Consider the following 18,088-nt stretch of genomic DNA (forward strand, 5'->3'; position numbering starts at 1 on the left):
TTCCTTTCCCCTTCTCTTCCTCCTTTTGTGCGTCTCTTTTCATTCTTAAGCCTGTATGAGTTGGGTTTTCATCTTTTGCAGCCAAGAAAGTCTAATGCTAATATGAATTCAGAAAACAGAGCCAAAGGTGACGAGATTGTCTTCCCATGTGACCCCCTCGCCCTAGATCTCAGCCACACCACCAGAGAGTGAAAGCCACTCCGACTCCTCCCATGCCCCGTGGTCGGTGGTCCCCACTCACACCCCAGCCAGGAGAGGAACCTGCCTTAGGGCGTCTCTAGGTCCCCGACCCCCCCCAGGCCACACACCTTTCCCTGGGAGACACCCAGCTTGACACACCCCCGTCTAAGGAAAGAAGAGCCAAGACCCGTGGAGAAAGTCCTAAATAGGTATCTGGGTTTTATTCAAAACAACACTGGTGGGGTGGCCGCTTGGTCTCTCTACACCTGGGCCATCTGGGCCCGCAGGGACCAGCGCCGTCAGCAACTAGGAGGGAAGTTCATTCACACCATAGAAACTGTACAGTGATGGGGTGGGGGTGTGCTGCAGCCACAGCGGCCGAGCCAGCCGAGGGCTTCCTGGAGGAGGTGACCTCTGCCTCCTCCGCAGGCCCCGGCTTGGCTCTGGCTCTGCCAGAAACATTGATTATTGCACAAAGACAGAAATATTTATGTGTGTATGGGCTAAACAGTGGCTTCTAAGACCCCAAGCCCTTACACAGCGCAGCAAAGGGGGCTGGAGCGGCAGGCTCCCAGGGAGGGACAGGGACAGGCAGACAGGCTGATACTGTGCGCTTTGTCCTCCTTCAACGGGCTGCCTGGGGCAGAGGACATTGCAGGGAAAGGAGGGAGCGTGGCCAGGGGCAGGCCGCGGCCCGTCTTGTCCCGAGGCCCCCTCTGCAGATGCCAAGGTGCCCACCAGTCTCCACTCCACAAAGCCTGGCAAACAAACAGCTTTAGGGGAGTTGGCGCAGGAACCCCATCCTCCCCACAGCCAGGCCCAAGTGGATTAGGGTAAGTTTGTGCTTTTGTGATGGACACAGCCCAGGTCACAGAGTTGGAGGGGGAGGAGGGACCGTTTGCCCAACCCACATTCATCTCAGCGTTCAGGCTGGTGCCTCTCGGCTTCCTGGTCCCTGACACCCACAGGAACAAGGGCAAATGCCTGGAATCGGCATTCGGCACTTTGCTGGAGCCGGCCACGGGGGCCCAGCTTCTCTGCCTCCAGGTCCAGCTGTTCCCACCTTCTCGCGTGCCCTGCTCGGCTGGGCCTGGACTTTGCTCACGCTGGTCCCTTTGCCTAGAATGTCCTCCTCACGTGCCTGCTTATTGCAGGGTCACACAGTTCAGGGTGAAGGGACGTAATCCCTGCCGGCCACTGAGGACCAAGTGACACTGGAAAGTCCGCTTGGAGCAGCACCCCCACCCCTCACAGGGCCGCCCTGCAGATTAAACAAGATGGCAGAGGCTGGGCCCAGAAAAACAGAGGCTGACGGACAGTGTCAGAACTTGTCCCTGTGAAGGTGACGGGCACACCAGCCCTACGCCAGGCTGGACGCCCCAAATCGCCCACCTTTAAGATCCGGGATGCTTTTACACTGTCCAGGTGTGAGGTCCTGGCCCTCCACTGGCTTTCACAGGTACCCCAGCTTCTTTGCTGCCAGGCCCTGCAGGACCCCAGGGCCACTTCCCCTCTGGGCCTGGGTCTTCTCAGGTGCACAGTGGGCCTGAGGACACTTCCCCCCCACCCCTCAGCTCTGAGAAGGGCCTCCAGGCAGTGAAGCCCATCACCCACCTCCTCTCCACTCTGCTATAGCACCCAGGCCCCAAGGGTCCCCAGGGCAGCCTAGAATTCCCCCAGATCCTGTCCACACAGCCCTCTGGAAGCCAAGGTCTTTGAAGTCAGGGTTTGGGAGCAAGGACATCCCCTACAGCTGGGCAGGCGTCAGCAGAGGCCAAGGCCCCCAACGGCCAAAGCATGGCATTTGCCAACCCTGCTGCATTTCTGCTAAACCTGCAGACACCGCTGCCAACGCATTCCAAGCTCCTTCCTTAAACTGACTTTAGATCGACTTGCTTTTTAGAACTCAGCCTTGACCTAAGCACTATGCCTGTGAAATCACAGGTTCAACACGTTATGTTTTTTTTCTAATAAATAATGGAAAAATGCGTAACTATCTAAATAAAAACACCCGTCCAGAACCTGTTTGAAAAGCACTCCTACAGAGAGACCTGACCTTAGGGACAGTGAGACAGAGACCCAGGGATGGGCCATCAGGGGGTCGGAGGACCTGGGTCTCCAGGGTGAAGGAGCTGAGGGGAGGGAGGGGGCTGGTCCCTAGGCCTGGGCAGGTGGCTCCCTGCTTAGAACCCCGTGGGACCTGCTGTACCCTGAACTCCACTAGGGAAGGAGAAGAGCTGCTGTGGGGGGTGAGCACAACCCCAGAAATAGCTGCAGCCTGGGCCTATGCCGCAGCTACAGCAGTAAGTCCCACACAACTGACTGCTGAGTCCAGGGGCACCTGCATGGACCAGGGGGGTACCCTTGACCCTTGAAATCTGCTCAATGCCCCTTCATGTGTCCTCTATCCTATATAAGCAGCTATCCCAGCTCATGGCCTTCCAGGGGGCAGAAACCCACCCCCCAGAGTGCTCACTGAGGTCAGGACTTCATTTGGCACTAGGGCCCCCTGCCAGCCTTGGAGCTGCCCTCTCCCTAACCCCTGCCCTTAGAAAATAGGACTACTCGCCCCTGATTTCCTAAGAAAACATCTAACCGGTTGACTAAGGGAGTTTGTGTGCTCTGAGGTGTCTACAAAAGACTTCACAACAACAAGACAGTCAGAGGACAAGACAGACACCCCGACACTTGGGTGGAGGGGAGATCTTAGCAGCGTCTCTTCTTTAAAGGGAAAAAAAAGTGCACCCTGAATTGCACCTCTTCCGGGCCTGTCTCGGGCCTCTGAGCCCTGAGAATCCCTCCAGCTGCTCCCAACCCGGGAGCCACCCAAACTGCGGCTGCCCCGCCGGGGCAGGGCCATCCACCCTGGGCGGCCTGGCCCTAAGCAGCAGAGCGAGCCCCTGTCCAGGGCCCGGCCTTGCCCCCAACTCTAGCACTTTCTAGAAGTCATAAGCTCTCAGTAGAAAAAATAAATATATGCGTCTGTCTACGTGGATCTATGCTGCGTACAGATGCGTCTATGCGCCGGAGGGGCCGGGCCGCGCGAGCCCCGCTGGCCGACCCTCCTCAATCCCGGGCGCCAGGGCCCGGGCGGCCCCGCTCCGGGGTGGGGACCGAGTATTGCTGTCTGCTCCCTGGCTCCTGAGGTAAAAGAAGGTGAGACGGGGCGGGCGGGCGACAGTGGCGTCCGGCGCGGCCCCTGTGGCCCTCATCTCTTCCTCTTGCTCGCGGCGTCCGCCGCCTCCAGATCCCCGGGTGGCGGCTGCGGTTCGGGCGCCGCGGGGCCGAGGCCCAGGGCGGGCTGCGCCCGGCGCGGCGGGTCCTTGCTGCGGTCCGCGGCCCACGAGGGGCTGCGCGCCAGGCCGCGGGCGAGCGCGGCGCGGGGCGCGGGGCGCGCGGCCAGGCTGCTGGTGCTGCTGAACTTGCGCGCGGGCGTGAGGCCGGGCGGCGGCGGCGCGGGCGGCGGGCAGAAGAGCGACGTGAGCGACAGGCTGCTGAGCGTCTCCGAGTGCTCGCTGCCCGCGCCGCCGCCGCCCGCGCCGCCGCGGCCCTCCTCGTCCGACGGGTCCATGGAGTCGTGCAGGGTGCAGCCCGGGCTGGTGGAGCCGCCGCTGCTGTGGCTGCGCTGGTGCGCGCGCAGCCCGCGCAGGCTGAACAGGCCGCGGCCCCGCAGGCTCAGCCGGCGGCGCGTGGCCGGCGACAGGCCAGCCCGCGGCCCGGCGGCCGGAACGGGCGGCCCCAGGGCGCGCCGGGGACTGTCGCTCAGGGTCAGGCTGTCCTCCAGCGTGGTCTGCAGGCTGCCCGCCGAGCTGCTGGGGCTGGCGTCCAGCGACGTGTCACTCACGGTGGCCTGCAGGAGGGAGGAGGGGCTGGGGCCTTCGGAGTCCCTACAGCTGGAAGGGGCCCATCCTTCTGGGGTGGGCGCAGCCCCCCCAACCCCTCAGGAACTCCCAGGTCTCACAGCTTTGCCCTCTGCCACACCTGAGCTTATGGGGGCTCGTGGCAGACACTGCATGAGGCACCCTGTCCCTCTGCCCCTCACTCAGTGGGCAGCCAGAGTTATCTTCTTGGACCCAAGTCAGAACCCAGCCCTGCCCTTCACAGGGGGCCAGCTCAGTCCAGACATGAGGTTGGGCCCGCCGCAGGGGCTCACACCCGCAGGGCCCCTGTCCTCCAGGCCCACCTTCCACCAGCACCTCCCCACCTTCCTCAGAAAGGCCGCCAGCCCCCCACGCCCAGCCCCTCCCTGTGCCCACTCTCCCAGCATGCATCACTTCCCAATACACTGCACTATGTAGACAGTTATCTTCTCTGCGCCCACCCGGCTGCACACACTCCAAACAGGAGCTATCAGCCCTGGGGCAGGGAAACTGTGCCTGCTGCCTGCTGGGGCACACCGCCTGGCACCCCAGGCACCCCAGGACACAGCCAGGGTCAGCCATCCCTAAATGGATAAATGAGGCAGGAGTGCCTGCCAGCCCCGCCTCCACCACCACAAATGGTCTGCTGGCCTCTGCACTATGTGCTGTGGTCCTTCTGCACTATATGCTGTGGTCCTTCTGTACTATGTGCAGTGGTCCTTCTGCACTATGTGCTGTGGTCCTTCTGCACTATGTGCTGTGGTCCTTCTGTGTGCACGGTGACATGGGGCTCTAGCTCCAGGCAGTCCAATACCCAGTAGCCCCACCTTCCACCTCTGCTCCCATCAAGCCCCTGCCACACCCACCCAGAGCCCCACCCCCCACAAAATCCCCTTCTGATGAACTCAGGGGGTGCCCATACCTGCCGGAGGAGCGTGCAGTTGACACTCGGTGACCGCAGGGATGCCCAGGAGCCCTGCAGGGCGATCTTGGGGAGGGTCCCAGCGCCAGCGCCCTTGTCCTGCGCTTTCTGGCTGGCAGACACAGCCGGGTGGAAGAACTCGGCAGGCATGGTCAGCAGTGGGCTGGAGGCATCTGGGGAATAGGGGGTTGGGGGCGCTGCCGAGGAGAAAAGAGACAGAGCTGGGGCAGGCTCAGGCTGCAGGTGGCCCTGAAGGCTGGGCGCTGAGCAGGCTCTGACGGGGTGGCCAGGGAAGGGCCACAGCGAGTCCTGCTCTCTGAGCCTCAGTCAGCCAGCTGTGACAGCAGGAAGCACTGAGCCAGCCAGAGTGACTCCTGGAGGACAGGTACTGAGAGAGCCACAGCTTTAGGAGCCAAGCAGACCAGGCTCAAGGCCTGACCATGTCTCTTCCTGTGAAAACCAGACCAGATGCTACCTGGAGGCATCCAGCAGGCCCTGAATAAGCAGCAGCGGCAGAGTCTCCCCCAGAACCAAGTATTCAGTAAGTGCTGACTCACTAGCAATAGTTGCCCTCAGGCCTGTCACCCCAGGGGCCTGGCCCTCTAGGACAACAGTCAGGGCTGACCTTCCCAGCTCTGGGCAGGGGCCTGCACTGGCTGAGCCCAGCAGACAGAAGCTGCAGGGTCCGGCAGTCGACTGCGCTGGGGATGGAGAGAGAGGCACAGGCTGGGGAGCCCGAGGCCAGGGCAGCGCTTGGGTGTGCTGGGGAGGACGAGCAGCAGCAGCCTCCCCACAGTCCCCTCCACACCTTTCAAGACGGGGTGGGCACAGGATTTGGAAATATATAAGTAGGCACCCCAGATGGCCATGCAGCCTGAATGTCCCCAGGTGGGATTCCTCGTCTACACGGCTTTATTGTTTAAGGAAAAAGGCAACAGAAATGGTTCACTAAGGGGATGAGATTCCATTCAATCAAAAAGGCTCTTGGGTCCGACCCTATGCCCAGATTTTTACTTCAAGAAGTCTGGTGGGGGCTGGGGCTCAGGGGTAGAGTGCTCGCCTAGCAAGCACAAGGCACTGGGTTCGATCCTCAGCACCACATAAAAATAAAATAAAGAGACTGTGTCCACCTACAACTAAAAAGTTAGTATTAAAAAAAAAGAAGTCTGGTGGTCTCGGCACCTCAGCCACCATGTCCAGCAGAGAAGCTATTAGCTTTAGTGAGGGTCCTTGGAGAAGCACCTACCCCAGTACCTCAGAGGCACCCAGGGCAGACATTTCAAGAGGCCTTGGGGTGGGCTCAGAGTCTGGGGTCTCTCTTTTGCTGGATTTCTTTTCTCTGCCCTCTTCCCCAGAAAGTGTTGTGAACCTGTCACCCTCCAAGACGACTACAGGCAAAGGTGAGCCCAAGGGACAGGCAAGCTCAGTCCCCTACCTCTACAAAACAACTCAATAATCAGGCGGCTTTCCTTCTGCTTAACAAAGAGAACTGTGTGCACAACCTGCTTCCCTTTTCACCACAGCTCCTAGGAACCTCAGCATTAGCTTAGCCTAGCTCCTATTATAATTATTATCTCATCTCTGGAGCATTTGGCTCTTGATATTTTATCATAATTATATCAAACCTCAGAGTCTATCTCATTGTCAGATATCCATCTGGTTCTTTCTGGAATAAATATAACAGTCTGGGCAAAAATACCAAGGAAGAACTCAACCACCTCGGTCTGAAGCAGATGCCCAAGATCAGGCTCGCGGGGCTGGGGGCCCCCATCCCTCACCTTGGCTGCTCTCGTGTTTTAGCCAGGACCGAACAGGGTTGAAGGGGATTGCCTCCATCTCACACAGGAAGTTCTCTGCACCCGTGGACATGGCCATGTTGGACAAGGGGAAGAAGCACTCGCCCAGGTCCCCCACCCGTGTGGGCTCAGGCGGGCCCAGCTCACCCTGCAGGAAAGGGAGGTGGACAGGTCAGGAAGGTGGAGGGGGGACAGAGGCTGGGCCTGCCGCAGCCACCTCATGGCCATGCTGCTCTGTCCCTGGTTCCATCTGCCCTCGATGCCTGGAAGGCCCCACCTCCCCTCCCCCACCCTCAATATGCGCCACCTTCCCATCTCTCAGCGGAAGGGCCCCTCCTCCAGGCAGCCCCCTCCAACACCCCAACCAGTGGTTCCCCGTTTTCTCTCCTCTTGACTTTTAGATCCTTGAGGGCAGCAGATCCCCCTCATCCTCTGGAACCAAGGGCCTGTGCAGACCCTGGCCCAGGGCAGAAGCCAAGCCAAGGGCAGTGGAGGCAAGGGTACAGGAGGAGAGGCCACCGCAGCCTCCCTGTCGCATGGCCGTGGATGGCCCTTCCCTCTGCTGAGCCTCTGTCTGTACATCTGTAAATGGGGGCATGGGGGCATGACCCTCCTTTCTGGCCTCAGCACTGAGCTCTGGCATTCCTCAGCCCCGCAGCCCAGGGTGGCCCTGCCAAGAAGGTCCTCCAGAGCTACCTGGATGCCCCTCAAGACAGATGGACTCAGACCCCCAGATTTCCACGACTTGTTCTCAGAGTCAAGGACGACTAACTAGGCTGCACCCTGCCTGAGCCCAGCCACTGCGCACCCCAAATCCTGCTGAAGGGCGGCACAGGGTGCAGGGGCCTGGGGGCTGCTCACCTTGCTGTCTTTGGGGCCAGGCGGGCAGGCCGCGGGGTCCTCGAGGCTCAGGTCATCACCTAGCAGGATGGACGAGGACCTGTCCGAGTTCAGGGAGAAGGCCTCCGTCTCGGCCAGCTGCACCTGCGGGAGAGACGGTGCCTGGTCACCTGTGGCGGGGGCAGCAGGCCTGGGAAGCAGAGCACCTGGTGATGGGACTCAGGGAGGACAGAGGGCAGTGTTCAGAGAGGTCTAGGGGCCTGTTGGGCACAGTGACCACGATGTGACACGGGGTCACCTCTGAAGGGAGCCCAACCTGGTAGCCTACCTCCAAGTGCCCGTGCAGGCTGGGCCAGGTCGGCTCCTGTCGCCTGGATGGACTTCCTGCTCAGTGTGTCACAGGCAGGGCCCAGAGACCCTGGGAACTTGGGGCCACTGATCTCACCTGATCTGATCTCTGAGGCTGGGGCTCCCCAGCAAGAGCCCTGTACCCCCCCCAGAGAGACAGGAAGCTGCGGGGACTCGGGCAGAGGCCACCTGCCCAGCCTCCAGGACCACGTGGCTCTGGGGCCCAGAGCAGGACCCCTACAGGCCTCACGGCACCCACACGAGGACCAGCCTCCTCCCTGGCTGCTGCTACCTCCTGTTGGTCATGGTGACACTTCTCGCAGCCGGCAGGCGAGGCGTAGTGGTGGAAGATGGAGCCGGACAGGTTGTCGATGATGGTCAGCTCCCCCTCCAAGGAGTCCTTGATGATTAAAGAGACGCTGTCCAGCCACAGGTTCTCCTAGGCGGACGGGGACGGGGTGGGGACAGGTGGGATTATCGACCGGGTCCCGGGACTGCGGGTGGGTGGGGCAGAGCTGCCCTCCCGGTCTCTGCGCCCGTGGCCTGGACCCTGTCCCCTCATCACAGGGTCACCCCTTTTGGAGCTGAGCATGGTGGGGCCCCAAAAGACAGAGGTCTCTGTAGGAGGCCTCCCCAGCCCCACTGTCCCCCAGCCCACAGTGCCCGCCTCCTGGGGACCCTGGCGCCCTCGGAGGCGGCCACCCACCTGGGCTGGGGAGTAGCAGCGCCGGCACAGGCGGCCCTCGGCGTCACCCCCGCAGCCCGCCCCCCCTGGCCCTCGGCCTGGGGCCCCCGGGGAGCTGGGGGGCGGCCGCGGGCTGGGGCCCAGGCCATGTGCCATCTCCAGCTCGATCTCGGCGTCCATCTCAGCGTCCTCCTGCGCCTCCTTGTTGCTGTCGTCCAGGTGTTTCATGAGCACGGCCACCACCACGTTGATGAGCACGAACTGCGCGGTGAGCACGAAGCTGACGAAGTACAGCGGCGACACGAACTGCAGGCTGCTCAGGCAGCTGTGCTCCTCCTGCGTGCAGTCCCGCAGCGTGTCCTGCGGGCGGGAGCCGTGAGGTGACAGCCAGGAGTCCGACCCCCCCCCAGGTCCTCACGGCCCCCACCCCACCTGGCTTGTGGTGGCATCTGCCGGCCGCGGCTTCAGCTGGGTCCCTAGTGGCCCTGCCACCTCCCTGCTCACTCCACCCACTTCACCCCCTGCTTCCCAGGGCCACCATCAGGCCCAACCAGGACATCCAGGGGTCTTCTAGGGGGTCTGTCCCTGCCGTCTGGCTCTTAGGTCACCTCAACCCCCAACCAACAAAGCAGGGGAGGTTTCGCCACCTGCCGGGACCCCTGTGAGGGGGCTGCTCCTCCCGCCTCCTCCCAGCCGCCCTGATGTCCCTCTCACTTGCTGGGATCATTCTAGAGAGGCCCATGTGGGATGCGGAAAGGGACACTCAGCTGCCAGTCTCCACCCAAGGAGGCCAAGGCCTCACCTCTGTCAGCGGGTGACAAATGGTGCCTCCCCATGTTCCACCCTCCTGCCGGGCTCTTGCAGAGGTCCGTCCCCTAGAGAACGGCACTACCTATCCTGGCCTCAGAGCCACCTTGCTGAGCCGCAGGGCCCCAGGCAGGTCCCTCTGCTCCTCTCCTGTGTGCAAGAGGACGCTGGGTGTGCAAGAGGGTGCGGTGACTAGCAGGAGTGGCACCTGCACTCAGTTCAGAACACGCCCCCAGCCTCCCTCCCCAGGCCGCCCACAAGCACCTTCATGATCCCGTTCCAGTTGTCGCCCGTGGAGACCTGGAAGAGCGTGAGGAAGGCCATGCCGAAGTTCTCGAAGGTGGCGTGCCGGCTCATGCCCTCGCAAGGGTTCTCGTCATTGCAGACTGAAAGCAGAGAGGGGCTCAGCCCGTCCCACAGACAGAGCCCCCTGCACGGCCCAACCTGAGGGGGCCCCCAGCTTCCTCCCAGATTCCCCACCGTGACCCCGTGTGTGCAGACTGTCTACAGCTAGAGACACCGGGCTAGGGAGGTGCTACGCAGGCTGGGGCTCAGGTTCAGGAGCATCCAGCTTCTCCTCCAACCCAAGAATCAGGGCTGAAAGAGGATGGGGTGGGGTAGGGGCCAGCCCCTCAGAGAACCCACTTTCTGGAGCTAACCTCGGGGCTGATCCAAGGGCTGAGCTCAGTGCCACGCTGCCCTCTGCCCTGTCTGGGCCCCTCTGCTTGCTGGGGAGGTCCTGGCTGAAGAAGGACACTGGCCCAGGGGCAGGGGATGACAGGGTCCCTGGGGACCAGACAGCTGGGGCCTAAGGGACCACCACAGGCCAGGAGCACATGTGGGCCAGGGGCCACCCATAGAAGCTCAGGCTCCACCCACCGGGGCATCTCTCAGTACAGTGACAGAGTGGAGGGGTGGCTCAGGCTCCCCCAGGCTGCCAGGGCCTCCTCCAGCCCCACCCCAGCAGGCCTCAGGGGTCACTCACCCAGCTTCCCAAAGAGCTCCACCCCCAGGGCGGCGTAGATGAAGAAGAGCAGCATAAAGAGGAGGCCCAGGTTGCCCACCTGCAGGGAGAGGCAGGCGGGGCCAGTGGTCAGCAGCAGAGGGGCTGGGTGGGCAGAGGGCAGGGGCGGTGGCCCTGGCCAGGGAGGGTGCAGCAAAGGCCCAGCTGTGTGCCCATGGCTGCCCCCGCGACCTCCTGGAGGGTGGGCGGGACAGCATGGGCACAGAATAATGAAACGCTAGCCAAGTCTTCACCTGTTTCCACACCCGGCTGGCTCATTCGCATCCCTGAACCATCCTCCCAAGCCACACCCACCCGCAGGCCACGCCCCGCCACGCCCCTCGGCCACGCAGGAGTCTGCGGCAATGCCACCTTTTTGCGAAGCCCGCCTGGATTCCCCTGGTGGAATGAACACAGCCCGACAGCACCACTGTAACAGGTGTGCCCTGGCACTGTCCTCTGCAGGTCTGGGAAGACCCTGCTCCTAAGGACTGGGTGAAGTCCTCTGTGGCTCCTCAGGCCAGCGCGGGGCCTCGGAGAGGAACAGACAACCCTCACGGCCCGCAGCCCGTGGGCACAGAACACCAGAGACGCAGCCAGCGTGGCGTCCCATGGCTCCCGCGGGAGGACACGCCCCAGATTCCAAACCCTGTTCCATCGGCCCCGCCTGAGACCGCCTTCACCTGGAGCCACCGATAAGGTAAGGCCCATCTGTCCCTGCCCTGGAAATGCCATCCCTCCCGGGCCCTCCGAAGGCCCGGTGAGTGGGATCAGGCGCGTTCCTGCTAATTGCTGAAAGTGAGCCCCTGATCACGAAGGCTCCAGAGCAGTTTCCTTCCCAGCCGCTCTCCAAGCCAGTGTCTGGCTCATTAAATCACTTTCCGTTCACTAATGAGACAAGCACTTAGTGGGCACCTCCGAGGCGAAGCTGACAGCTGAGAAGGATCTGGCGTGGCAGAGGCCCTCTGAGTTCAGCTTCTCGCCCTGCTCAGGCCCAGGGTTGGGGGCTCCTTAACCAGGGTCCCTTCACCTTCCCATCAGTCTTCTCCCTCCACCCCAGCACCCCAGGGCCTGGATGGCCTCCACTCTCCCCTCCATTCTCCTCACAGTCATCAGGGAAAATTTCTAAAAGGCCTCCTTTGCCCAGAGCCTCCTGTGGCACCCCGTCCCTGCAGGATAACGTCCAAGTTTACTGCCTCAGAACCAAGGTCTGCTGTCCTGGCCTGGGGTTCCCCTCCCAGCCTGATCTTGAACCTGGGACTTCAATCCTGTGGGAAAGGACCCCGTGGTACCTTTGCACACCCTGTTCCCTCTGTCTTTGCTCAATGACTCGTCCTCACGCCTCAAAGCCCAACTCCTGGGTCACCTCCTCTGAGGAGCCTTCCCTGAGGCCTCCTCCCTCTGCATGGAAAGGGTCAAGGTCTCCTTGCCACCAGGCTTCACATACCACTGAGGAAATGTCCACTGTCCACACAGCAGATGTCGTGGGCAAGCTCCCCCCCCCGACCCATGGACACACTATACTTGTCACGTGCTCTCCTAAAGTGCTGACGTGACTGTAATGACCACCGTCTACCTCCTATGGAAAGCTGGACCCTCCTGGACCTCCACGTGCCCCGCGCCAGCGCAGCACTGGGGGCCAGGACAGGGTGCTCAGGGTCAGAGCTCAGGAGAGGGGCGCAGCAGGGAGCCAGGAGGCTGGGCACCCACCACCACCACACCCGCTCCCACCTCCAGCTGCTCAGCCGGCACCGCGTGGAGCAGGCTCTGCCTGTGCTCGGCGAGCTGCCACCGTGTGCAAACCTGCCCCGGCCCCCCAGCCTCAGCACTGCCAGCACCCCCTCCACGGGCAAGGAGACCGAGGCAGGAGAAGGTCAGACGCATGCCTGGCGCCCACACTTTGATCCCAAGCCTGGTGGCTCCAGCTCACTTCCTGCCGCACACCCCCAAGCTCTGCACCCCACCCCTGCCATCTCCCATGTGTGAGGGGGAAGCCCGTCTCTGAGCGAATGCCCTTCCTCTCCCACCAGACAGGAGGAGAGCCTGTCACCCTCCCTCTGTAACCAGGCCGCCAGGAAGCTCACACTAAACTTGAGAAGAGAACCCACTGGCATCCCCAGCAAGGCCCCCACCTTCCCTGGGCCGTCTTCATTCTCATTTTGAGTGTGCTGTGTCTACACCGCTGGTCTTAAGACCCCAAAGGCCCTTGAGACTGGGTAAGTCCTAATGAATCAGTGAATGCCCCGGGGGCTCAGCGCCCAGGCCACCTGAGCAGAGCCCCAGGCACTGGGGAGGGGGTGGCAGTGGGGCCTGGCACACACTGACTGCTCAAGGTCCCCCTCCCAGGCCAGGGTCTCATTCTGTCCCCTCCCCTGCGTGGCCTCCCACAGGTTCCTCCTGGAGCGACTCTTACCTGGGGCAGAGCCTGCACCACGGTGTCCAGCAGGGCCCGCATCCCCGTGGCCATCTTCAACAGCTTCAGCACTGTGGGTGACACGCAGCCCGCTGGCTCAGCCCAGCCCCAAGGGACTGAGTGTGCACAGCATGTGCAGATGTGTGCGACGGGGACAGGTGGGACGTGGGGGAGCATGCAAGCTGAGCCTGCCCTGCCCGTGGCTGCCCCTGGATGCCATGTCTGGGGTGTGCACAGCCCGAGGTGGGGACGTGGGTGTGAAGAAGCCATAGGGAGTGGGTCCGAGCAGGTGGGAAGGAGCGAGTCATTAACCCCGAGGAGGCAAAGGCAGCCAATGTGAGCACCCAGGACCCCTCATCCCCTCGGGCGAAGGAGGACTCGTGTCCCTCCTGAATCTCTGCACGCCCTCCCCACCTCTGGGGAGAGGCAAGGGGATCAGAGGAAGTGCTGAGGACTGAGTGTCCCCAGCCCAGCTTGGCAGAAATGCCAGGCAGCCACTAGAGCTCTGTCAGTCTGAGACTAGACACAGGGATCATGGTGTGACGAGGTGACAGAGGGTGGGCACAGGTGCGAGGGGCTGGGCGCTTCCTGGCTCCTGCTCTGCTCGAAAGAGAGTCCCTCACGTCACCCCGCCACTGTAGACTCTCCCTGGGAATGGGGCGTCTCATCCTGCCCCTACTTGCCCCCCGTTCCCTGCCCTGGCAGCCGCTGCCCCTCACCCCGGGCAATGCGCAGAACCCGCATGATGCGGATGATGGTGGGGTTGATGGGCAGGGCGGCGTTGATCTCAATCTCCTCCAGTGTGATGCCCATGACGGACAGCAGCACGATGGCCAGGTCCAGCTGGTTCCACCTGCTCGACAGGCAGAGGGCAGGAGTGGGAGTCGGGGGAGGAGCGCTCTGGCCCAGACACACCGTAGCTGGGGAGCCTTCAGGGTTCCACCCTCCTATTGTGGCCCTCTGGGATCTGTGACCACCTTCCCAAACAGCCTCCAAATGCACTGAGTCCAGTCCCCTCTCTATGCCCCCATGACCTCTGCTCCCCAAGCAAGGGGTCAACCAAGCTAAATAAACATCTCTGGCCTCCTCAGGGTAAGAGGCATAGAGCTCCAACTTCTAAATCTCAAACTTATTTTATTTTTTTGGTCCTGGGGATTGAACTCAGGGGCACTCGACCACTGAGCCCCATCCCCAGGCCTATTTTGTGTTTTATTTAGAGACAGAGGCCTCACTGAGCTGCTTAGTGCCTCACCATTGCTGATGCTGGCTTTGAACTCGGGATTCCCCTGTCTCTGCTTTCCGAGCTGCTGGGATTACAGGTGTGTGTCACCGCGCTCATCCTAAATCTCAATATTGAGCCCACCTTTTCCCTTGGACCCATTGATCATCTCTCTGAGCCTCACTTGTTCTCTCTGAAAAGGAAGATTAGCATGCGGGCTTGGAGGCCGAGGGGAGCCTGGTGGAATGCCCTGCACCTAAGGTGAGACCTAAGCACTTCCTACTCAGGGATATAGGCAGCCGCTGGGAGCCCCTGGCCATCAATGTCTCGGTGCTTATTGGTTCCCCTCTGGCTTCTGCAGGTCTCTCAAGAGGCCAGGACTGCTTCTCCACCCTGCTGCACCCACCCAGCCCAGTCACTCACCGGTCCTTGAAGAAGCGTCTCAGGCCAAATGCCACCAGCTTCAGCACAGCCTCCAGCACAAAGACCGTGGTAAACATGTAGTTGCAGTACTTGAGGGCTGTCTCCAGGGACTACCAGGGGACAAAGAGAAGCATGATCCAGAGCCCATACCTTGCCCCAACAACCTTCTGCCAGTCATAAAATCTCTGCCTTTTAGGAGAGAATTTAGTCCATTCATGTTTAGTACAAATATATGCATATATACATGGGCACCTTCCCGATGGGGGCACACACACACACACACACACTATCTGTATATGTGTATATATATATGTTTATATGTATGAATACATATATTTGCTTTATTCCTTCCATCTTCTTTAATGTAGATTATTCATTTTTCATTGTTGTTCCCTGTTCCTCCTTGTGCTGGCTTGGTGCAGCTGGTCCTCTTTGGAGGCAGTCTGGGTTAGCAGTCAAGGACTTCCTAACCGGACAGCATAGATATGAATCCTGGCTTAACATTTACTCCTTATTCACTGTGTGACCTTAGGTGAGTTCTTGGTCCCTATGACAATTTCTTAACCTGATTGTGGAAAATAACAGCACCTGTCTTGGGAAATTACTGTGAAAATTAAATGAGCTAATGTTCAGTGCTGGGCACAGCATGAATCCTGTTTCTTCATGTCAGTTTGGAAGTTCTCTGTGTCTGTTGTCCTACCAGGGTCTCCTTCCTTTCCCTTCATCCATAACAGTGCTACCACTCGGAATTCCTCCCCTGGAGGCTCTTCCCCCTTTTCCTCCCAACTCCATTAAGTTGAAGTTTTTAGAATACACTTGCCCCTCACATTCTCCTCGTGCACCTTGTCTACAATTCTAGGAACTGGTCACGCTGTCCCAAATGTCACCTCCCCCACCCACCAGGCACGAGTGGCCTTTCCCTCTGACCATTCCATTGCGGGCATCTGCCCTACCAAGCTGTGAGCTCCCTGGGGCGAGGCTGTCCTGAGCTCCCTCGGGGCGAGGCTGTCTGGAGCCTCCTCCCCCTGCAGTGCCCAGCACAGGGCCCCACATGGAGGGGTGACTCAGATCCTGCTATCAGCTGACCCCCTGCCCATGCTGTCCCTGTGGTGGGGTTCTGCTAAGGTCCCATTCTCACCCTGTGACCGTGAACTGGGAGCAACCCTGGGCTCACCGTGGGCTGGTTGTAGTGCTCCAGGGACATGGTGACCACGTTGAGGCAGATGATGAAGGTGATGAAGATGTCCAGGTAGTGGCTGGTGCACATGGAGTGGATGAGCAGCCGCGTGTGACAGTAGGTGGCGTAGTAGGGCAACCTCTGGGCCTCTGCAGTGGGGAGAGTGGCCCAGACCACAGTTGGAACCAAGGGGAAGGGGACTGAGCACAGAGGGGCTGGTGCTGGGGGTGGAAAACCCCCTGGTCACCCAGGCCCTGGAGCAAAGTGAGGCCCCCCAGCCAGGGTGCCAGGAGGGGAAGAGTGAGAGGTGGCGGAGGGAGGCCAAGGGGGCAGGACACAGATTCTCACCAAACACCCCAAACATGGCCTCAGCAGGCACTCTGGCTCTGCTGCCAGATGGGGGTGGACAGGGGGCCCATGGCCCAGGGCCAGGCATCCAGATGTTGGGTTTTTTGTTTTGTTTTGTTTTGTTTTTGTCACTGGGGATTGAACTCAGGGGCACTGGACCACTGAGCCACATCCCCAGCCCTAGTTTGTATTTTATTTAGAGACAGGGTCTCACTGAGTTGCTTAGCTCCTCGCTTTTGCTGAGGCTGGCTTTGAACTCTCGATCCTCTTGCCTCAGCCTCCTGAGCCACTGGGATTGCAGGCGTGCACCACCATGCCTGGCCAGATTTTTTTGGTTTTGCCCTCTGCCTGGACTGAACCACCTCCAGCCCTGTCCTTGTTGATGGTGGGATCACCCATCCAACCCTAGTGGACTCGTGCCACCTGGTTAGGCGGAAGGGCCAGGTCCCACCACCAGGATCACATCCTTTGTTCCTTCCAGCTCCCTGGAGGCTGGGGTCAGGCCCAAGCCTCGGTTCCAGAGGAGCATCAGCTGGGGTCACGGGGCCTGGCTGGGCGACAGCACACACCCCGGCCCCCACGCTGCCCACTCACTGCGCCGCTTCTTCTCCAGGCGCCGCAGCCGCTTCTCCTCGCGCCGCCGCGCCTCCTCCGCCTCCTGGTGCTGCCGGCACTTGTGGAAGTTCTCCACCACCACGCCCACGAACATGTTGAGCACGAAGAAGCTGACGATGAGCAGGAAGGAGATGAAGTACAGCAGCATCCAGGGGTTGTGGTTGGTCACAGGCTGCGGGGAGCAGAGCCAGGGCTGAGAGCTGAACCGGCACCGCGCGGCCACGCGGGCACCCGACTCGCGCGGCCTGGGCTAAAGGGGGACTGAAGCAGCGGCCTCCAGGGCAGCTGTGAGGTTTGAGCGAGGCCGTGGGCAGAGCGTGCGCACCCCTGGCACAGGAAGGGACTCAGCACAGAGAACCCTTCTCCTTCCCGAATCTAACTGCTGGCTCCTGGGCACATCCACCTGCCCTCTCATTCACCTAGCCATCCACTCACCTCGGCAAGCATCCAGCCTCCACCCACCCACTTACCCATCCATCCATTCACCCATTCATTCATCCACTTATCTATTACCTACCCCTTCACTTATCCATCCATCCATCCACCCATCCATCTGTTCATCCATCTGTCCATCCACTTATCTGTCCGTCCATCTATCCATCTGTCCATACACCCATCCATATACCCATCAACTGATCCATCATCCATCCACCCACCCTTCAGTTATCCAACTATCCATCTATAATTCATCCACTTGTCCATCCATCCATCCATCCACTCACCCATCTGTCCATCCACTTATCTGTACGTCCATCCACCCACCCACCCTTCACTTATCCAGCCATCCAGTTACCCACCCCTCCCCACCCCCACTCCACTCACACATACGTACACATATAAACACACCTATACACACACTTATCCATCCAACCAGAAACAAGGCAGCCAGCAGAGGGGCGGTCACTGCCTGGCAGTCTGCACGTGCCCATGTACTGCTGGGGTGCGGGACAGAGCACACAGCAGGTGCAGGAAGGTGCTCCAAGTGTCCTCCCCACCATGCCCCCAACCACCTCTAGCTCTGGGGTCTAACCAGGTAAGACCATAAGAACAAGAGCCAGAGGCCACTCACAGGCCTGGAATCCCTGCAGCCCGACTCCCCCAGAGTGGGCCTGTCCTGACCTAGACGCTGGCCCTGCTCCTCCCAGCCAGCCCCTCAAGCTCCCTAGGTCTGGACACAGCCAACCCTGGTCAGCGTGTGTCTTGCCTGAAGTCACTGCCTAGACGCAGAGGGGACCTCTGGAGCCAAGGCCCAGGCTTTCTCTCAGGCCCAGACTTCTCCCCGACCCTTTCCACCCTGTCCTTATCCCCAGGCCCACCCTCACCCCACAGCCCAGGAGGGGCCCCCAGCATCCTGAGCAGCAGGACACGCCACTCTCCATGGCTCCCTGTGCCCTCAGGACGAACTCCTGCCCCTTGCCGTGGCCAGGGGGGTCTCATGGACACTCAGCTCTC

At 60.8% G+C, this 18,088-nt stretch overlaps 1 protein-coding gene across 1 annotated transcript in view; it reads right to left on the bottom strand.

Moving 5' to 3' along the window:
• Positions 1–374: 374 nt before the first annotated feature.
• Positions 375–18,088, bottom strand: part of Cacna1i (calcium voltage-gated channel subunit alpha1 I) — a 65,974-nt gene continuing 48,260 nt past the window's right edge. The window contains exons 23-35 of the mRNA XM_027928643.2: positions 16,616–16,808; positions 15,671–15,822; positions 14,497–14,606; positions 13,574–13,707; positions 12,855–12,925; positions 10,424–10,502; positions 9,703–9,824; positions 8,653–8,991; positions 8,239–8,385; positions 7,620–7,742; positions 6,741–6,906; positions 4,963–5,159; positions 375–4,030 (exon numbers count right to left, since the gene is read on the bottom strand). Of these exons, the coding sequence (XP_027784444.2) occupies positions 3,389–4,030; positions 4,963–5,159; positions 6,741–6,906; positions 7,620–7,742; positions 8,239–8,385; positions 8,653–8,991; positions 9,703–9,824; positions 10,424–10,502; positions 12,855–12,925; positions 13,574–13,707; positions 14,497–14,606; positions 15,671–15,822; positions 16,616–16,808 (2,475 nt within the window). The 3' untranslated portion in view covers positions 375–3,388. The remainder of the gene's footprint in view (positions 4,031–4,962; positions 5,160–6,740; positions 6,907–7,619; positions 7,743–8,238; positions 8,386–8,652; positions 8,992–9,702; positions 9,825–10,423; positions 10,503–12,854; positions 12,926–13,573; positions 13,708–14,496; positions 14,607–15,670; positions 15,823–16,615; positions 16,809–18,088) is intronic.

Source organism: Marmota flaviventris, chromosome 3, assembly GCF_047511675.1.
Source record: "Marmota flaviventris isolate mMarFla1 chromosome 3, mMarFla1.hap1, whole genome shotgun sequence".
Lineage (NCBI taxonomy): Eukaryota > Metazoa > Chordata > Mammalia > Rodentia > Sciuridae > Marmota > Marmota flaviventris.